This window comes from Lynx rufus, unplaced genomic scaffold, assembly GCF_022079265.1.
Source record: "Lynx rufus isolate CCGP_SWC_20201006 ecotype Redwood Valley unplaced genomic scaffold, mLynRuf1.p SCAF_28, whole genome shotgun sequence".
NCBI lineage: Eukaryota > Metazoa > Chordata > Mammalia > Carnivora > Felidae > Lynx > Lynx rufus.
In genome coordinates this window covers 12,385,419-12,398,672 of record NW_025814843.1, presented here as the reverse complement: position 1 = coordinate 12,398,672, position 13,254 = coordinate 12,385,419, and the positions used below count along the sequence as shown (strand labels likewise).

General features: G+C 63.2%; 2 protein-coding genes across 4 annotated transcripts in view; both read left to right on the top strand.

The window, feature by feature from the left end:
• Nucleotides 1-2,558, top strand: part of SPNS3 (SPNS lysolipid transporter 3, sphingosine-1-phosphate (putative)) — a 35,280-nt gene extending 32,722 nt beyond the window's left edge. For all 3 annotated transcript variants that reach the window (XM_047089740.1, XM_047089737.1, XM_047089736.1), the window contains 3 exons: nucleotides 1,018-1,116; nucleotides 1,218-1,389; nucleotides 2,218-2,558. In XM_047089740.1, the coding sequence (XP_046945696.1) occupies nucleotides 1,018-1,116; nucleotides 1,218-1,389; nucleotides 2,218-2,291 (345 nt within the window). In that variant the 3' untranslated portion in view covers nucleotides 2,292-2,558. The remainder of the gene's footprint in view (nucleotides 1-1,017; nucleotides 1,117-1,217; nucleotides 1,390-2,217) is intronic.
• Nucleotides 2,559-10,027: 7,469 nt separating this feature from the next.
• SPNS2 (SPNS lysolipid transporter 2, sphingosine-1-phosphate) overlaps nucleotides 10,028-13,254 on the top strand; it is a 30,000-nt gene continuing 26,773 nt past the window's right edge. Inside the window, exon 1 of the mRNA XM_047089741.1 lies at nucleotides 10,028-10,415. Coding sequence (XP_046945697.1) covers nucleotides 10,043-10,415 — 373 coding nt within the window. The 5' untranslated portion in view covers nucleotides 10,028-10,042. The remainder of the gene's footprint in view (nucleotides 10,416-13,254) is intronic.

Below are 13,254 nucleotides of genomic sequence, written 5' to 3'. Positions count from 1 at the left end.
TGCTTGGCAGACTTTCGCGTAGTCTGCTCTGGGCCTGGCACCCTGCTGTAATCCAGGAACCTCCAGAGAACTCCGACAGGGGCTTTGCCGTCCAGACGACGTAGGGGTGTGTGTTGGGGGGGACGAAGGGGGAACCTTCCAGCGTGGGGGCTGTGTGTTCAGTTAGGGGCGCGCTCGGGGGCTGTGGGAGCTCAGGGCAGGCCTCTGACCTCTGGGAGCTCAGTCCCGAGGGACCGGTGGAGATGCTCCAGCTGGACCTGAGCGGGGAGGGCCTGGCAGGCAGAGGCCACACCACCTTCAAGTGTCTGGAAACCCTCTGCCTCCTGGGGCCAAAGGGCACTATTTCGGTCTGACGTCCCCACGAAGCCTCCAGGTACCAGAGGAAGAATGGCCACGAGCACATCCCTCCAGCAGCTACAGTTATCATCCCCGTGTGGCGATGGGCAGACTGAGGCACAGAAAGGCACAGTGACTTGCCTGAAGGCACACAGCCAGCGAGTGGGATTGGAACCCAGACATTCCTGACTTCGGAATTCACGCTCTTAACCCCCCACCCCCCTCCATGGGGTCGCGGGGGTCTCTCCAGCCACGCTGTGTGCCACTTGTGTCCACCCAGCGGGGCTCGAACTTCCCGAGAGAGGGGCTGAGCCCTTGGTGCCACTGAGCCCAGCGCCCACGCACACAGACACCCGGCCGTGCGTCCTCTCCCGGCCAGGCCGGCCCGCCTCCTGGGCCCTGAGCTGGGACGCCCCGGCCCCGTCACCACGAGTCAGAGCCAGGCCTGGTCCTTGCCCCGTCCGAGAGCAAACCCTCGAGAGCAGGCCTCATCAGGGGCCTGGCCGCCCCCATCCTTCGGAGGGGCCTGACGTCCTAGTGCTGGGGCTTTGCTGACCCCCTTCCTTCCCACTCGCTCGGCCAGCCCAGCTGCCCTCCAGGCAGGTCCTTGGCAGGGGGGGACCAGAGGCACCCACACTCTGCCCTTGCTTGGGGGCTGCCCCGGTGTCCTGTGTTTTGCAGTCCGTGGTGGTGCCCAGGTGCCGGGGGACAGCAGAGGCTTTGCAGATCACAGTGGGCCACATCCTGGGGGACGCCAGCAGCCCTTACCTTACTGGACTGGTGAGGAGTGGCTTCTCGGTGGGCGTGGTGGAGGGGAGGGGTGGCTCCTCGGTGGGCGTGGCAGGGGGGGGGGAACCACCAAGGCCGGCCTCTCTCTGCAGGTGTCCAGCACCCTGAGGGCCGGGCGCCCAGACTCCTACCTGCAGGCCTTCCTCAGCCTCCAGCAGAGTTTCCTGTGCTGTGCATTTGTCATTGCCCTGGGCGGGGGCTGCTTCCTGCTGACGGCGCTGCGCCTGGAGTGGGACCAGGCCCGGGCCCGGGCGCCTGGCACAGGTACCCTGTCCTGCACACCGATCACCTACGCCAGGAGCGGGGCTGGGCTCCCGGGGGCAAGCCGCGCTGGCCGCCCCCTGAGCCGGCTGATTTGTTTGTTTGTCAATTTGCTCATTCGTTCATTACGCCCCTGCTATGTGCCAGACGTAGGGGGGAAACACGGAGTCCAAGCCCTCGTGCAGCTGAGGCTCTAGAAGGGGGAGCCAGACAGGAAGCGCAAGAGAGAGACTGTTCGGGGTGGTCAGCGCCGCAGGGAAGCTCCAAGTAGGCGAGTGGGGGAGAGAGAGAGACACGTGGGGGCACGTTGAAACTGTTGCCGTCAGGGTCCCCACTGCACAGGTGACACTGACACTGAAGCAAAGGGTTGGGGTGGGGCAGCGAGCCCCGCAGCTATCTGGAGGATGGATCGGCCAGTGCAAAGGTCCCGAGGTGGGAATGTAGCTGATGTGTTTGAGGCCTGGCAAGGAGGCCAGTGTGGCTGGGGCAGGAACACAGGGGACGGGGGTGGGGACAAAGGTGGCAGAAAGGAGGCCAGAGCCGGCAATTGAGGGCCTTGTAGGGCCCGTGGCCTCAGCTCTGAGACAGAGCCACTGTGTGGTTGCCACAGATGGACCCCGAGGTGTCTTACTTACCGTGCAGAAGAGAACAGACTGGAGGGTCGGCAGAGAGGTCACGGGAGGCCCTGCCATCACCGGGGAAAGCAGCGGGGCCAGGACCCTGGTGGTGGCACTGAAGTTTGGGGGAAGGGCCGCATCTGGAGTTCATTTTGCCAGCGGAAGCTGGGCCTGGGCCTCCTTGAGGGCTGGCTGAGCGTCCTTCCTCCCGCAGGGACCCCGGACAGCGAGGACACGGAGAGGCGAGCCCTGCTTTCTGGCGCGGGCGCCGCCACAGAGGACCCCTGAGGCCCCCGCCCTCCGGCCCGCCTCCCTGCACCCCTCCCGCTGGCCGCCGCAGCATCAGGGCCCTGTCCCCCTCTGGCTGTGGCTCAGGGCCCCCAGCCGAGCTGCACCTGTCATTTCTTCCCTCCCAGCCAGAGAGCTGGCAGGGCCTGTGGCGGGAATTGAGCTGTCAGCGCCTTCGGCGGGAGGCCTGGGCCTGCGCCCGCCCAGCCCCGGGTCCTCAGCCCGGTTGGTTGCCTGTGGGCCCCGATTAAAAGTGGATTTCAGGCCTTTTACGAGCGAGCGAGCGTGTTCTTTACAGCCTCAAGGTGTCTCTGCTGGGAGGGGGTGGAGAGGAAGCCCTGGCCGGGGGTGCAGGGCTGCAGGGCAAGGGTCCCTAGGCATCCCCACCCCGGACGTCTCACTCTGACCCAGGCCCCCCACTCTGCAGGTCAGGAGGGCACAAGACCCCCTTGGCCTGAGTCACCCTCTGAACAAAAGGCCGGGCTTTGCACTCTGGTGCCGATGTGGCTTCAAGCCTCCCCGAGGAGGAGGGCTGGGGTCGCGCACAGACTCCACTGCCCTGCAGCCACAGTGGGGGTGTCCGCACCCTGGCCCCCCACCCCCCACGGCTCATGCTCTGACCCCAGCACAGCCCGCAGGGAAGGCTGGCTCTGTAGGACTTGCACTCACCCTGGGTTCAGAGCAGCTGGGCGCAGGGGGCCCTGCGGGAGGGCGCCGGCCTCCAGGTGGGCAGCAGTGGGGGGGACATGTTCTCTCTGCCCCACCAACACGAGCTCCTCTCCCCCTCCCCTGGTCCTGCCGGGCCCGCCTCCCATCAGACTCACACTCACCTCCCTCCCTCCCTGCGTCCCTGTGCTGTCCTCCCTGTCCTCCTGTTGGATGGACAAGCCCCAGGAGATGGGCTCTCCAGCTTAGCCCACACCTGTCCCCCTCTTCAGCCCTTCGTCAGGAGTGCCCACCACCAAGCTGGCCAGCCCCTCCACCCACCATTTGACACCTGAAGCTCATAAAACAGACTGTCCCTGAAATTATTTTTAAAAAGCCTACTTGGCAAGGGACCTGTACCCCATTACAGCAAATGCCGGGGTTCCCACACCCCGAGCCATTCTAAACACGAGCCGTTCTCCTGCCCCTCCACTCCTTTCTGACCCCACGTACCCGGAAAGAGTGTCAGAGTCCACGGGCTAAGGGTTCGGTCCTACGAGACTGCCCACCCCCCCCCCACCCCGCCCCACCGGAGGGGCCAAGTGCAAGGCCAGGCTGTCGGCTATACTTCTGACTGACCGGCTATGGGTCAGAGGTCCCCACGGCCCCCTCCTCGGGTCCTGCCGTCCGCTGGGGCGGCCTCCAGAACCCGGGGAAACACCGCACTCCCTGCCTCACCAGCTTCTTGTAAAAGTTCTCTGAGCCCCGTCCTCTGGGGTTTTCCTGGAGGCTTCGCCGAACCGCACGGTTCATGGAGTCATTGGCCACCGGCGACCGACTGGACCTCCCGCCCCTCGTGGGTCCCCAGAGGTCAGGGGGTGGGACTGGAGGTGCCAGCCTCCGGTCACGTGCGGCCTGCTCCTGGCCACGCCCCAACTTGGGTGGGGTCCAGATGCCACCTCATTAACAAACAAAAGGCATCTTGAGGGCTCTCTGGCATTTAGGAAATTCCAGAGGTTTTAGGAGCTCTGAGCGGGAAACAGGATGAAGACCAAACATGTATTTCCTGTTGTAGGTCACAGGATCCCCTTGTTTTCTCCTGAGAAGGAGGCTCCTGGTCTGTGTGGGAGCCAGGATGCCATGGCCCCCCTTGGGGCCCTGCTGTGTTTAAGAGGGGCATCGAATGTGGCTTTCCCAGCCCACACTTGTGTGATTCTCGCTGGCTGGGTCTGGACCCACAGATGCCCTGCTCTCGGGTCTGAACCTTCCTCCCTGCAGCCCTGAGAAGGCCCCCTGTGAGGCTCCATCCCCAGAACACGGCCAAGGGCTTCCCATGAGTCAGAACAGCCACCTGCCCCCCCACCAGCCCAGAGTCCAGCGGCTGGGGGGAAAGGTCAGAGGTCAGAGACCACGTCCCTGCAAGTTCCAGAAACAGGCGTTGGTATCATGGGTGCCCATCTTGATTGTGGGCAGTGACTCTGACTCCAAACCCGCCCTTGGACCTCACAGCCCATGACAGAGAAGCACCAGGCCGAGTGAGGCCACCTGTGGGCAGAGGAAGCGTTAAGTCCCCCAGGAGACCCTGAGGAGGTGCGGGGAGGGGCCGGAGGGGCAAAGCAGGAGAATTCCCCTGGAGAGAGCGGGGATAAAGGTATCTGATACGTCTTGGAGGCGCGCGTGCGTGTGTGTGTGTGTGTGTGTGCGTGTGTGTGTGCGCGCGCATGCGCGCGCCTTGGGGGAACGGGGGAGGCCGGAGAAACTGGGGGGACGAGGAGGCGCTGGGGCTCGAACCCTGAATCCAGAGTAGTTCCTTCTGACTCAGTGCATTCTGGTGTTTGGGTTGCTGGGCTGGGCAGGGTGGTGCTCGCTAGGACTCGGGACAGAATGCCCAGCCCGAGTTTGCAGGGTGTTATCATCCGAAGGGTTGGGGGGTGGGGGTGGGGGTGGGGGTGGGGGTGGGCGGGGCGGGGCCTGGGCTGGCGGGAGCCAGGAGTGAGAGACCGGCCCCGCGTCTGCTCAGGCCTCGCTGCCCCGGGGTCACAGGTGTGGGTCCGCGAGAGCCCAGCCGCTGGGGCCGGGGAGGTCAATCCATCACACCTGTCTGGCCTAAAGGTCACTTCTGAGCAATCCCAGGCCCTGATACTCCCGAGAGTCTCGGTGTCGGGAATGCGGGTGAGGATGTGCTTCTGGTCAGCAGGACGAGGCCCTCAAGCCGAGCCGCCCGCTCAGCCTGCCCACCGCTCCCCCGAGCAAGCCGCTGCCTTCCAGCTCCCGGTGTGATCCTGGCACACAGGTGCGCTGGTCCGCGGGGGGCTCGCGAGAGCGTGGGCGGGGGTGAGCTTCCTCTTCCACCCTGACCTCAGGCTCGGAGGGTCGGGCACGGGCTTTGGGATGATCACCCCGACGCTGGCTTGCTCCCCTGCATCACCAGACATCGTCCTGTCCGTTTCATGCCCTAAAGTGTCTGTCTTTCCGCCATGTCTGAGCCGGACTGTGAGGGTTTTGGCTTAATGCGGCCTCTAGAGACAGGCGGGAGGAGGCCACTGGTGCCAGGTTTTACCGCACACAGGAAGCTGTGTGACCGCACGTGCTCCTCCTGTGTGACTATATCGGTTAGGGTTGTCTGGTGACGTGCAGAAGAAACTGAGTGACTTAGGCAAGAAAGGGATTTGTTGGAAGCGCGTCAGGGGCTCACAGAATTGATGAGTACATTGCAGATTCCGAAGCCAGGGCTCCTGGGCCGTCTTACTGGGGGCCTTCACCAACGCGCCGAACAATTTTCCCTATTTTCTCGCCACCCTACTCGAGATTTAAAGTCCCGGGGGAGAGAGTCCAGTTGGACCCCACGGTCATTCCTTGCTTTTTAGCTCCATTAAGAGCAGGAGACCAGGTGCTGCGGGGGAGGGGGATGGGCTCTGAACAGCAATGGAAGGAAAACCAAACAAAGATGGCGTCCATCCTGACGCCCTTGGGCGGGCCACTGGCGCTCTCTCAGATCAGCGTCTTGGCAGGACCGGGAAGAAGCTGGGCGCCGTATCCTTCAAGGGATTCTTTGTTTCTGATAGTCTAAGTCCATGATCAAAGGAGACTGAATCTTCTATAATTTAGAAAGCGTTAAAAATGTTCAAATGACAGAACAGGAACTTCTGTGTTAGTGGGGACTCGGAGCCATCTGTTCTGAGCGGGAGAGAGAGGCAGGGACAGAGCATTCTGAGCAAAACTGGCAAGGCAAGCCCAGGCTGGGGGGTGGAGGGGCTCTGACAAGTCCGCTGTTGGCAATGGCAGGAGCAGAGAGGGGGCACCGTCTCCCCCCACGGTGGGTGCCGCCTTGTGGGAAAGGTAATCAAAGGGTGGAGGCAAACGGGACATGGCAGCTAAGGGAGGGTGGAGTCGGTCAGGGAGAAAAATGCCTTTTCCAGAGGAGCCAGGAGAGGAACGCGGCTGGTTTCTGAGTCACTCAGAGCAACAGATACGTGATGCAAATCAACACACACTTCCTGAGCACCTGCTAAATGTCATTTACTCATTCAATCAACAAACATTCTCTGAGCGCCTCTGCACTGGGCTGTGGAGATGAATCAGACAGGGTATGGGCCCCCGAGGCTCACAGTGGGTTGTGGGGCAGGGTGGGGGGTGGACTCATGTACAAACACAATGAGCACGACGGCTTTGGTGAGAGGGAGGCACACACAGGCTACTCAGGTAGCCCAGAGGAGGAAATGACAGTTTTCAGGTGGGTTGAGGAGGGCTTTCTGGAGGAAGTCATGGTCTGTGCCGAGGTTCTGAGGGCGAGTCGAAAGGGTGAGCTGGGTAGACACCCAGGCAGAGCCGGACTAGGGGCAGGGGGAGGGGGGGGGGGTTCCCACGTGACGCTCTCCGTGGTCCTGAACAGCATTGCGTTGAGGGGACAGCAGGGACTATAGATAGGCTCCCCCCCATCCCCATCACCCCTCCAGGCTCCAGGAAGTGTAATAGCCCTGAACGAGTTCAGGGAGCTCTGTTTTCAGTGTGGTGGGCTCCGATTTTGAGAGCCGGGCAGTAGGATCTGAGGCTGGAGATTGGCATGGGTCATGAAGGGTCATGATGGGTCTTGGAACCTAGATATCTTTATCCTGTGGGCAGTGGGGGGCCATGGAAAGGTTACGTGCAAGGTACGGATGGGGTCATATGGGTGATTTAGAAAGTCATTGGCAAGAAATACGGAGAAAAGCCTGGAGGGGGATGTTGGGGCAGGTGTGGTGAGTTTTAAAAAGGTGAGGCAGGAGAGGTTTGAGCTGAGTCCGTGGGTTTTAAAGAAAAGAAAGTGGACGGGCCCTAGATGTAGGAGTTGAGGCAGAAGAAGGAGTCCCAGATGGCCCCCGCTGTCCTGCTCAGTGACAGTGAGGACGATGGTGCTATTTGCCAAGAGAGAAATGATATCAGAATGGAGCAGGCTTGAGGGAACGACGAGTTCAGTTTTGACTGTGCGGGGTTTAAGGAGCTGCAGGATATGCGGGGCGGGTGGGTGTGCGTATGGACCTTGAACCTGCAGAGGCCACATCCACAGATGGAGATTGGGGTGCCGAGGGCATGTGGATGGTGGCCGAGAGCCTGCTAAGGGCGAGTATGGCCAGTGAGAAGGGAAGAAACTGAGGCCTGAGTCCTGGGGGATGGGCAGAGGGGCTGAGCTCCCGGGTATCAGCCTCGGGGAAGCCCGTGTGTCTCAGACTGTGCTCTGCAAAGCTCTGGACACCTGACAAGTACACACGGGGACACCGCAGCCTCTACCTCTGCCTGGGAGCCCCACAGCGTACACTCTGAGGTTAAAGGCTCTGAAAAGTCCAGTCCCTCAGTCAGGAAACCAAATACACTTGCCTTGGGGATGCTGGCCCACTGTTTTGTGGTCTAGGCCTCACAAAGGAACGGAGGAGTTCGGCCTGGCACCACGTGCTGCCGAGGAACCGAGTCCTGGAGGAACCAAGAGCAGCACTGTGGGGCAGCAGAGGGCACGCTGCGTCAGCGGCAGGTGCACCTGGCTTCAGTGCAAGGCCCAGTGTCCACCAGGTGTGCGACCTTGAGCACATTACTTCTCTTCCCTGAGCCTCGGTTTCTTCATTGGCGGGATGGAGATAAGGGCGCTGTGAGTCTTGTGGCCGACGATCTCGTGGTCCTGCCAGAGGTTCTCGGCACCACTGTGACTTGCCAGGGCTACACAGCCAGAAAGCGCTATAGTCCTTCCTGTCGCCCTGCCCTCGGTGCCCCATAGCTACCCAGAGACTTGCTCTAGAGAGTGGCTTTGAGTTAACATCCCAGAAAAACCCACACTGTACGAATAGCTGCTCAGAGGCCCCCCCCCCACTCGAAAGGCTCCAAACTCTGACATCTTCCCCTGCTCTAGGCTAGTGGGGGCTGCAAAGGGAGTGCCCCCCTTTCTGGTCAGGAGCTAAAACTCTCCCTGGGCAGAGCTATGGCCGAAAGGAGGAGGAATTTTGTCCAGTGGGAAGGGGACCTTGGGGTGGGGCTCTGAGCCGTGGTTGTGTCTCCTTCACAGCCAGACACAGAACCACCGCTGGGCACTGTCTCCTAGCTGGCACCACCCCATAGTGGCGAGGGGCATTGCCAGGGCCCGGCCCCAACCCCATGGAGCTCCTGGGTCTGTGCTGGCCTGTTAAGCACCAGGACAGCCAGCAGAACTTTCCTTATCCGGCTTGAAGCTGGAAAGAGGCAGCAAGGAACTTTGAGAATGGAGTCTGTTTCCTGGCCCTCCCGTGACAGTCATCCATACCCAACACACTGAAGCATATTTTTAGTCACCTTGCAGAATTTAAAACACACCTCGAAGGCGCCAAGAAACACCAGCTTGGGGATTAACTCTGCTCTCAGCAGGGAGGGGGTGCCTCGTGCGGCATCACCCGTTGGCTATGCCGTGACTCACGGTAGCCGACGCTTTCATGGGATGCACTTGCCCCTGCACTTGGGGGAACTGAGCTCCCAACCACGGGGGACCGGTATCAGAGCCCCGGGTCAGCACCAAATCTGCAGGTCCACGGTGAGGTCTTTTCTGGGCCCTGTCTGTGCAACATGGGGGTAATTCTGGTTTCCCAGGCTATGTCCAGTGCTAACATTCGGTCCCCAGCACTTTCTATAGGATTTGAGTTACAGTCAAAGCCTCAGACAGATGAAGAGGTTAGGTTTGGGGCTGGGGCACGGAACCACGGCACCTCTGAGATGGGCGAGGGCAGTGACTGTGGCCGCGAACACAGAAGGTACTCGACCCTGCCACATCCATCGGAGACAGGACTCGCCGTTCCCCAGGTAGGGTGGTAGTGACCGCTCATAGACTTCCGGGCTGAATTCTGTCCTCCCATCTACCCCCGCCCCGGGAGAGACACTGGGACCTAGAGAGAGTTAGGGGTCTGCCCAGGGTGGTGCCACACACGACCCAGCCTCCCGTCTTCCATCCTGGGCTTCGCCCCCTCCCTAGGGCGCAGCTGGCAGTCTGATGCTTGGGGAGGCCCCTTAGGCATGCCCTGCGTCTGGTGGGCCCCATAGGAGCCCGGCTCCCCCGCCAGGGGCCGCCTCTCTGCGGAGGCGAGGGTAGGGTCTCGGCGCGCGCACAGGCATAGGCGCCGGGAGCCGTCAGGAGCTGGATCTGGGTTTCCCTGCGGAGGTGGGCCACACAGCCCTGTGCGCCTGGCCGAGGCCGGGGGTCCGCGCCAAGCCCCCGCCGGTCACACTCCGCGCTCTCCCCGGACTGATTAAATCCGGGCGGTGAGCAGCCGCGGGCCGGGCCCCGTCTCCGGGACGCCGCGCGCCCCGGGCCCCCGCCCCCGCCCCCGCGCGGCCCACTGCGCCCCCGTCGGCCGCCCCGGGCAGCACGTGCGGGGCGGGGCCGCGGCCGAGCCGCGCGCCGATTGGCCGCCGCCGGGTGGGCGGGACCGGGGCGCAGCTGTCAGAGCCGCGGCGGCGGCGGCGCAGCGCGGAACGCGGGCCGGAGCGCAGGAGCCGACGGGCCCGGCCGCGATGGTGCAGCGGCGGCTCCGCGGCGCGCACACGCTCTGAGTGGGCCCGGGCTGGGCCCCGCGCCCCCCGCGCCCCCCGCCGCCCCGGTCCCGGCCCCGGCCGGCATGATGTGCCTGGAGTGCGCCTCGGCGGCGGCGGCGGGCGGCGCGGAGGAGGAGGAGGCGGACGCGGAGCGGCGGCGCCGGCGCCGGGGGGCGCAGCGAGGGGCTGGAGGCGGCGGCTGCTGCGGGGCGCGGGGAGTGGGCGCCGCGGGAGCCGCGGCCGCGGACGACGAGGTGCAGACGCTGTCGGGCAGCGTGAGGCGGGCGCCGTCCGGACCCCCCGGCACCCCCGGCACCCCCGGCTGCGCGGCCGCTGCCAAGGGCCCCGGAGCTCAGCAGCCCAAGCCGGCCAGCTTGGGCCGCGGACGGGGGGCCGCTGCCGCCATCCTCAGCTTGGGCAACGTGCTCAACTACCTGGACAGGTACACCGTAGCAGGTGAGCGAGCGCCCCACCCAGCCCGAGAGCCAGGAGCCCCCACCCCCCAACCCCCCCGGCCTGGAGGTTCCCCGGGGAGCCTTTGGTCCCAGGGCCCCTGTATTCGAGCCTTAAGCGGGGTGTCTAAGGGCCCTCCGCTCAGGCACGCTGGGCAAGTGACGGCCCGTGAATCCCGGGTCCAATCGGGGACCTGCCCCCCGCCCCCGCCCCGCCGGGCCAGGGGTTGGAGGGGTCCCCAGCCGCGGAGCAGCCCGCGCGTCCTCGCCAGCCCTGACGTCCCATCCGTTGTCCTCTTCTCCGAGAGTCTCCTCCGCGTCTCTCCGCGTCCTCGCCTCCGCGCCCCCTCCCGCCCCGGCCCCAGCTTCCCCTTCCCCCAGCCCAGGCCGTCTGTCGGGCCGTAGCGGGTCAGTTCCTTCCTTCCTCCGGCGCCTCCACTCCCCTGCGTGCGGGCGGCGAGCGCGCGCGCCCCTTGCGGGTGTGCGCCAGGGGAGCCCGGGTGTGTGCGCGCGGGCGGCGCGGATCCGTGTGTGAGCGCGTGGCTGACAAAGGCTCGGGGCTGCGGGGAGCGGAGGGAGGGGCGGGGCGGGTCCGCGGCGCCTGGGGACCCGAGATGCGGTTTGCAGCTGGCCCTGGCTGGAGGCCTGAAGCCGCCTCTCCCAGCTCTGTGGCGCTGGGGGCCTGGGGTAGAGCGCAGGCCACCGGGGCTGCAGAGGGGGCTGCCTCATCCCGTGCGAGCGTCTCTGGGAACCAGCCTTGGGGACGGGGTGGGGGTCTGTGGAACAGCCAGGTTCTAGTCCCAGATTTGCCCCTTACTTGCTTGGTGTGTGACCTTGGGCCAGTCCCAGCTCGTGTTTAAGTCTGTTTCCCGTTTGTGCGGTGGATAATCTCTGGGCCCCTGGGGGATGGACTGGGTTCCGGCTGCTCACCCCCCCTCCCCCAGTTCCCCGGGGGGGGGGGTCTGTGAGTAGGGCCTTCCGTGGACTGAGCTGCCTGTAGGTGAGAACGGGGTAACCTTGAAAGCTCTGTGGGCAGGCTGGTACGGGGGGCTCCCTGCAGGAGGAGAGCAGTGGCTGTCTACATGGCACGCTGGCCCAGAACCTGCCTAGCCACAGCTCAGTAAAATCTGGAACAACTGAAGAGAGAGAGAGACAGAGAGAGGGAGGGAAGGTGGCGGGAGGAATTTTGGACAGACTCTAAAGAGAACTTTGTGGGGCCATGGAGAGAGGTGGGCCCTACTGTCCACCGTGTGTCACCTGGGTCCCTTTCCCTCCTGCTGGCCTCAGTCTTCCTCTGCCGAATAGGGTATTGTGTCAAGTAGAAGGAAGGAACTCTGATGGGTTCCCCCTCCCCCTCTCCCACTTTCAAAAGCCCTTGGCTCTCTATTCCCTCTGCTGCGGGGGCGGCAAAGGGGGGGGGGTGCGGCAGTGGGAACCAGTAGCGCCCATTTCTGACTTGGGCCATCCACAGGAGGCTCTTACTGTGGTCTGGGGAACAGGAAGATGCAGGAACACCCGGCTGCACCGGCCCCCCACGCTGTGCTGTCTGGGACCTGGGAGCTTCGGTGCCACCATAAAGTGGGGGGAGGTCAGCGAGCACGGGGATCTGTGGTCGGTGCACAATGGACTCTGTGCACAGGAGGAGACCAAGGCCCGTGGGCACCCCTGGTCCAGGACGGCCTGGGAAGTGCCGAGAAGGCAGGTGGTAGGTCTACCAGCAAGCCTTGGCCCGGGAGGGCTCCCACATCTCTACTGGACGGTGATTGGTGCTGTCTCTGGCATTGTGACACTGCACAACTTGTTTTCTCCCGGCCCCAGACCCACCCCTCCCTGGTATCCTCAGGGAGACTGACCCTGCCAGGGACTGAGGGGAGAGGGTGGGATCAGGGAGGTCTGGAACTTATCTGCCTCCCACCCTACTTGGGTCCCAGAGTCAGAGTGGGAGAACAAGATAGGAAATTCGAGGGAATTCGTAAGGGGGGGATGGGGAGCGGTGGCTCAGAGGGGTGTGGGGCCGTCGGGAGGAAGGTCCGGAAAGCCCTGTGCAAACACCCGCCTGGGCTATGCATCCCTCCCTGTCCCGGCACCGCCCCACCCCCAACACACAACGTACACAGATTTCCTCTCCGGATAAGCCTGGCTCCCTCTCCCTCTCGTTATGGCAGGCTTCCCCACACCCCTGCCCCAGGTCCAGTTTTTAGGGAGATTTACTGTCTCTATGACAACTGCTATGGCCTGATGTGTTTGGAGGGGGAGGGCAGGGGAATGGGCATCCCAGGCCAGAGTCCACCTGCTGCTGGCTGGGGGGGGGGGGTGAGGGGGCAGACATTCTACGGCTCAGTCACCTTTGATGTTCGACCCACCTGACTCCTGAGACCCTCAGCTGTGGATTTCCCACTCTCTTTCTCGAAATCTGTGCTGTGTGTTTCTATCTTTATGGTATAGATCAACCAGCTCTGTCCAAGAGGAATATGATGCCGCATAGATAAGTTAACCACTTCTAGGAGCCACGTTGAAAAAGTAAAAAGAAATAAGTGAAACCGATTCATATATTTTATTCAACCTCACATTTCTAAAGTATTTGCACATGTAATCAACATAAAAGCTATTAATGGGATATTTTGCTCTTTTTTTTTTCTCATACTAACTTTTGCAGCCTGGTGTGTGTTCTCCGTTTACAGCGCGGGTCAGTCGGGACTGGCCACGGCTCAGGCAGCCACAGCCACGGTGGCTGGGGTCCCGCTGCAGTGGCCAGTGCAGACCTGGGTTCAGGCTCTTCAGCCCCCCCAGCTGGGTGACCTGGGGGGTGTCACCTGAGCCTTCTGGGCTATCACCGCCTCCTG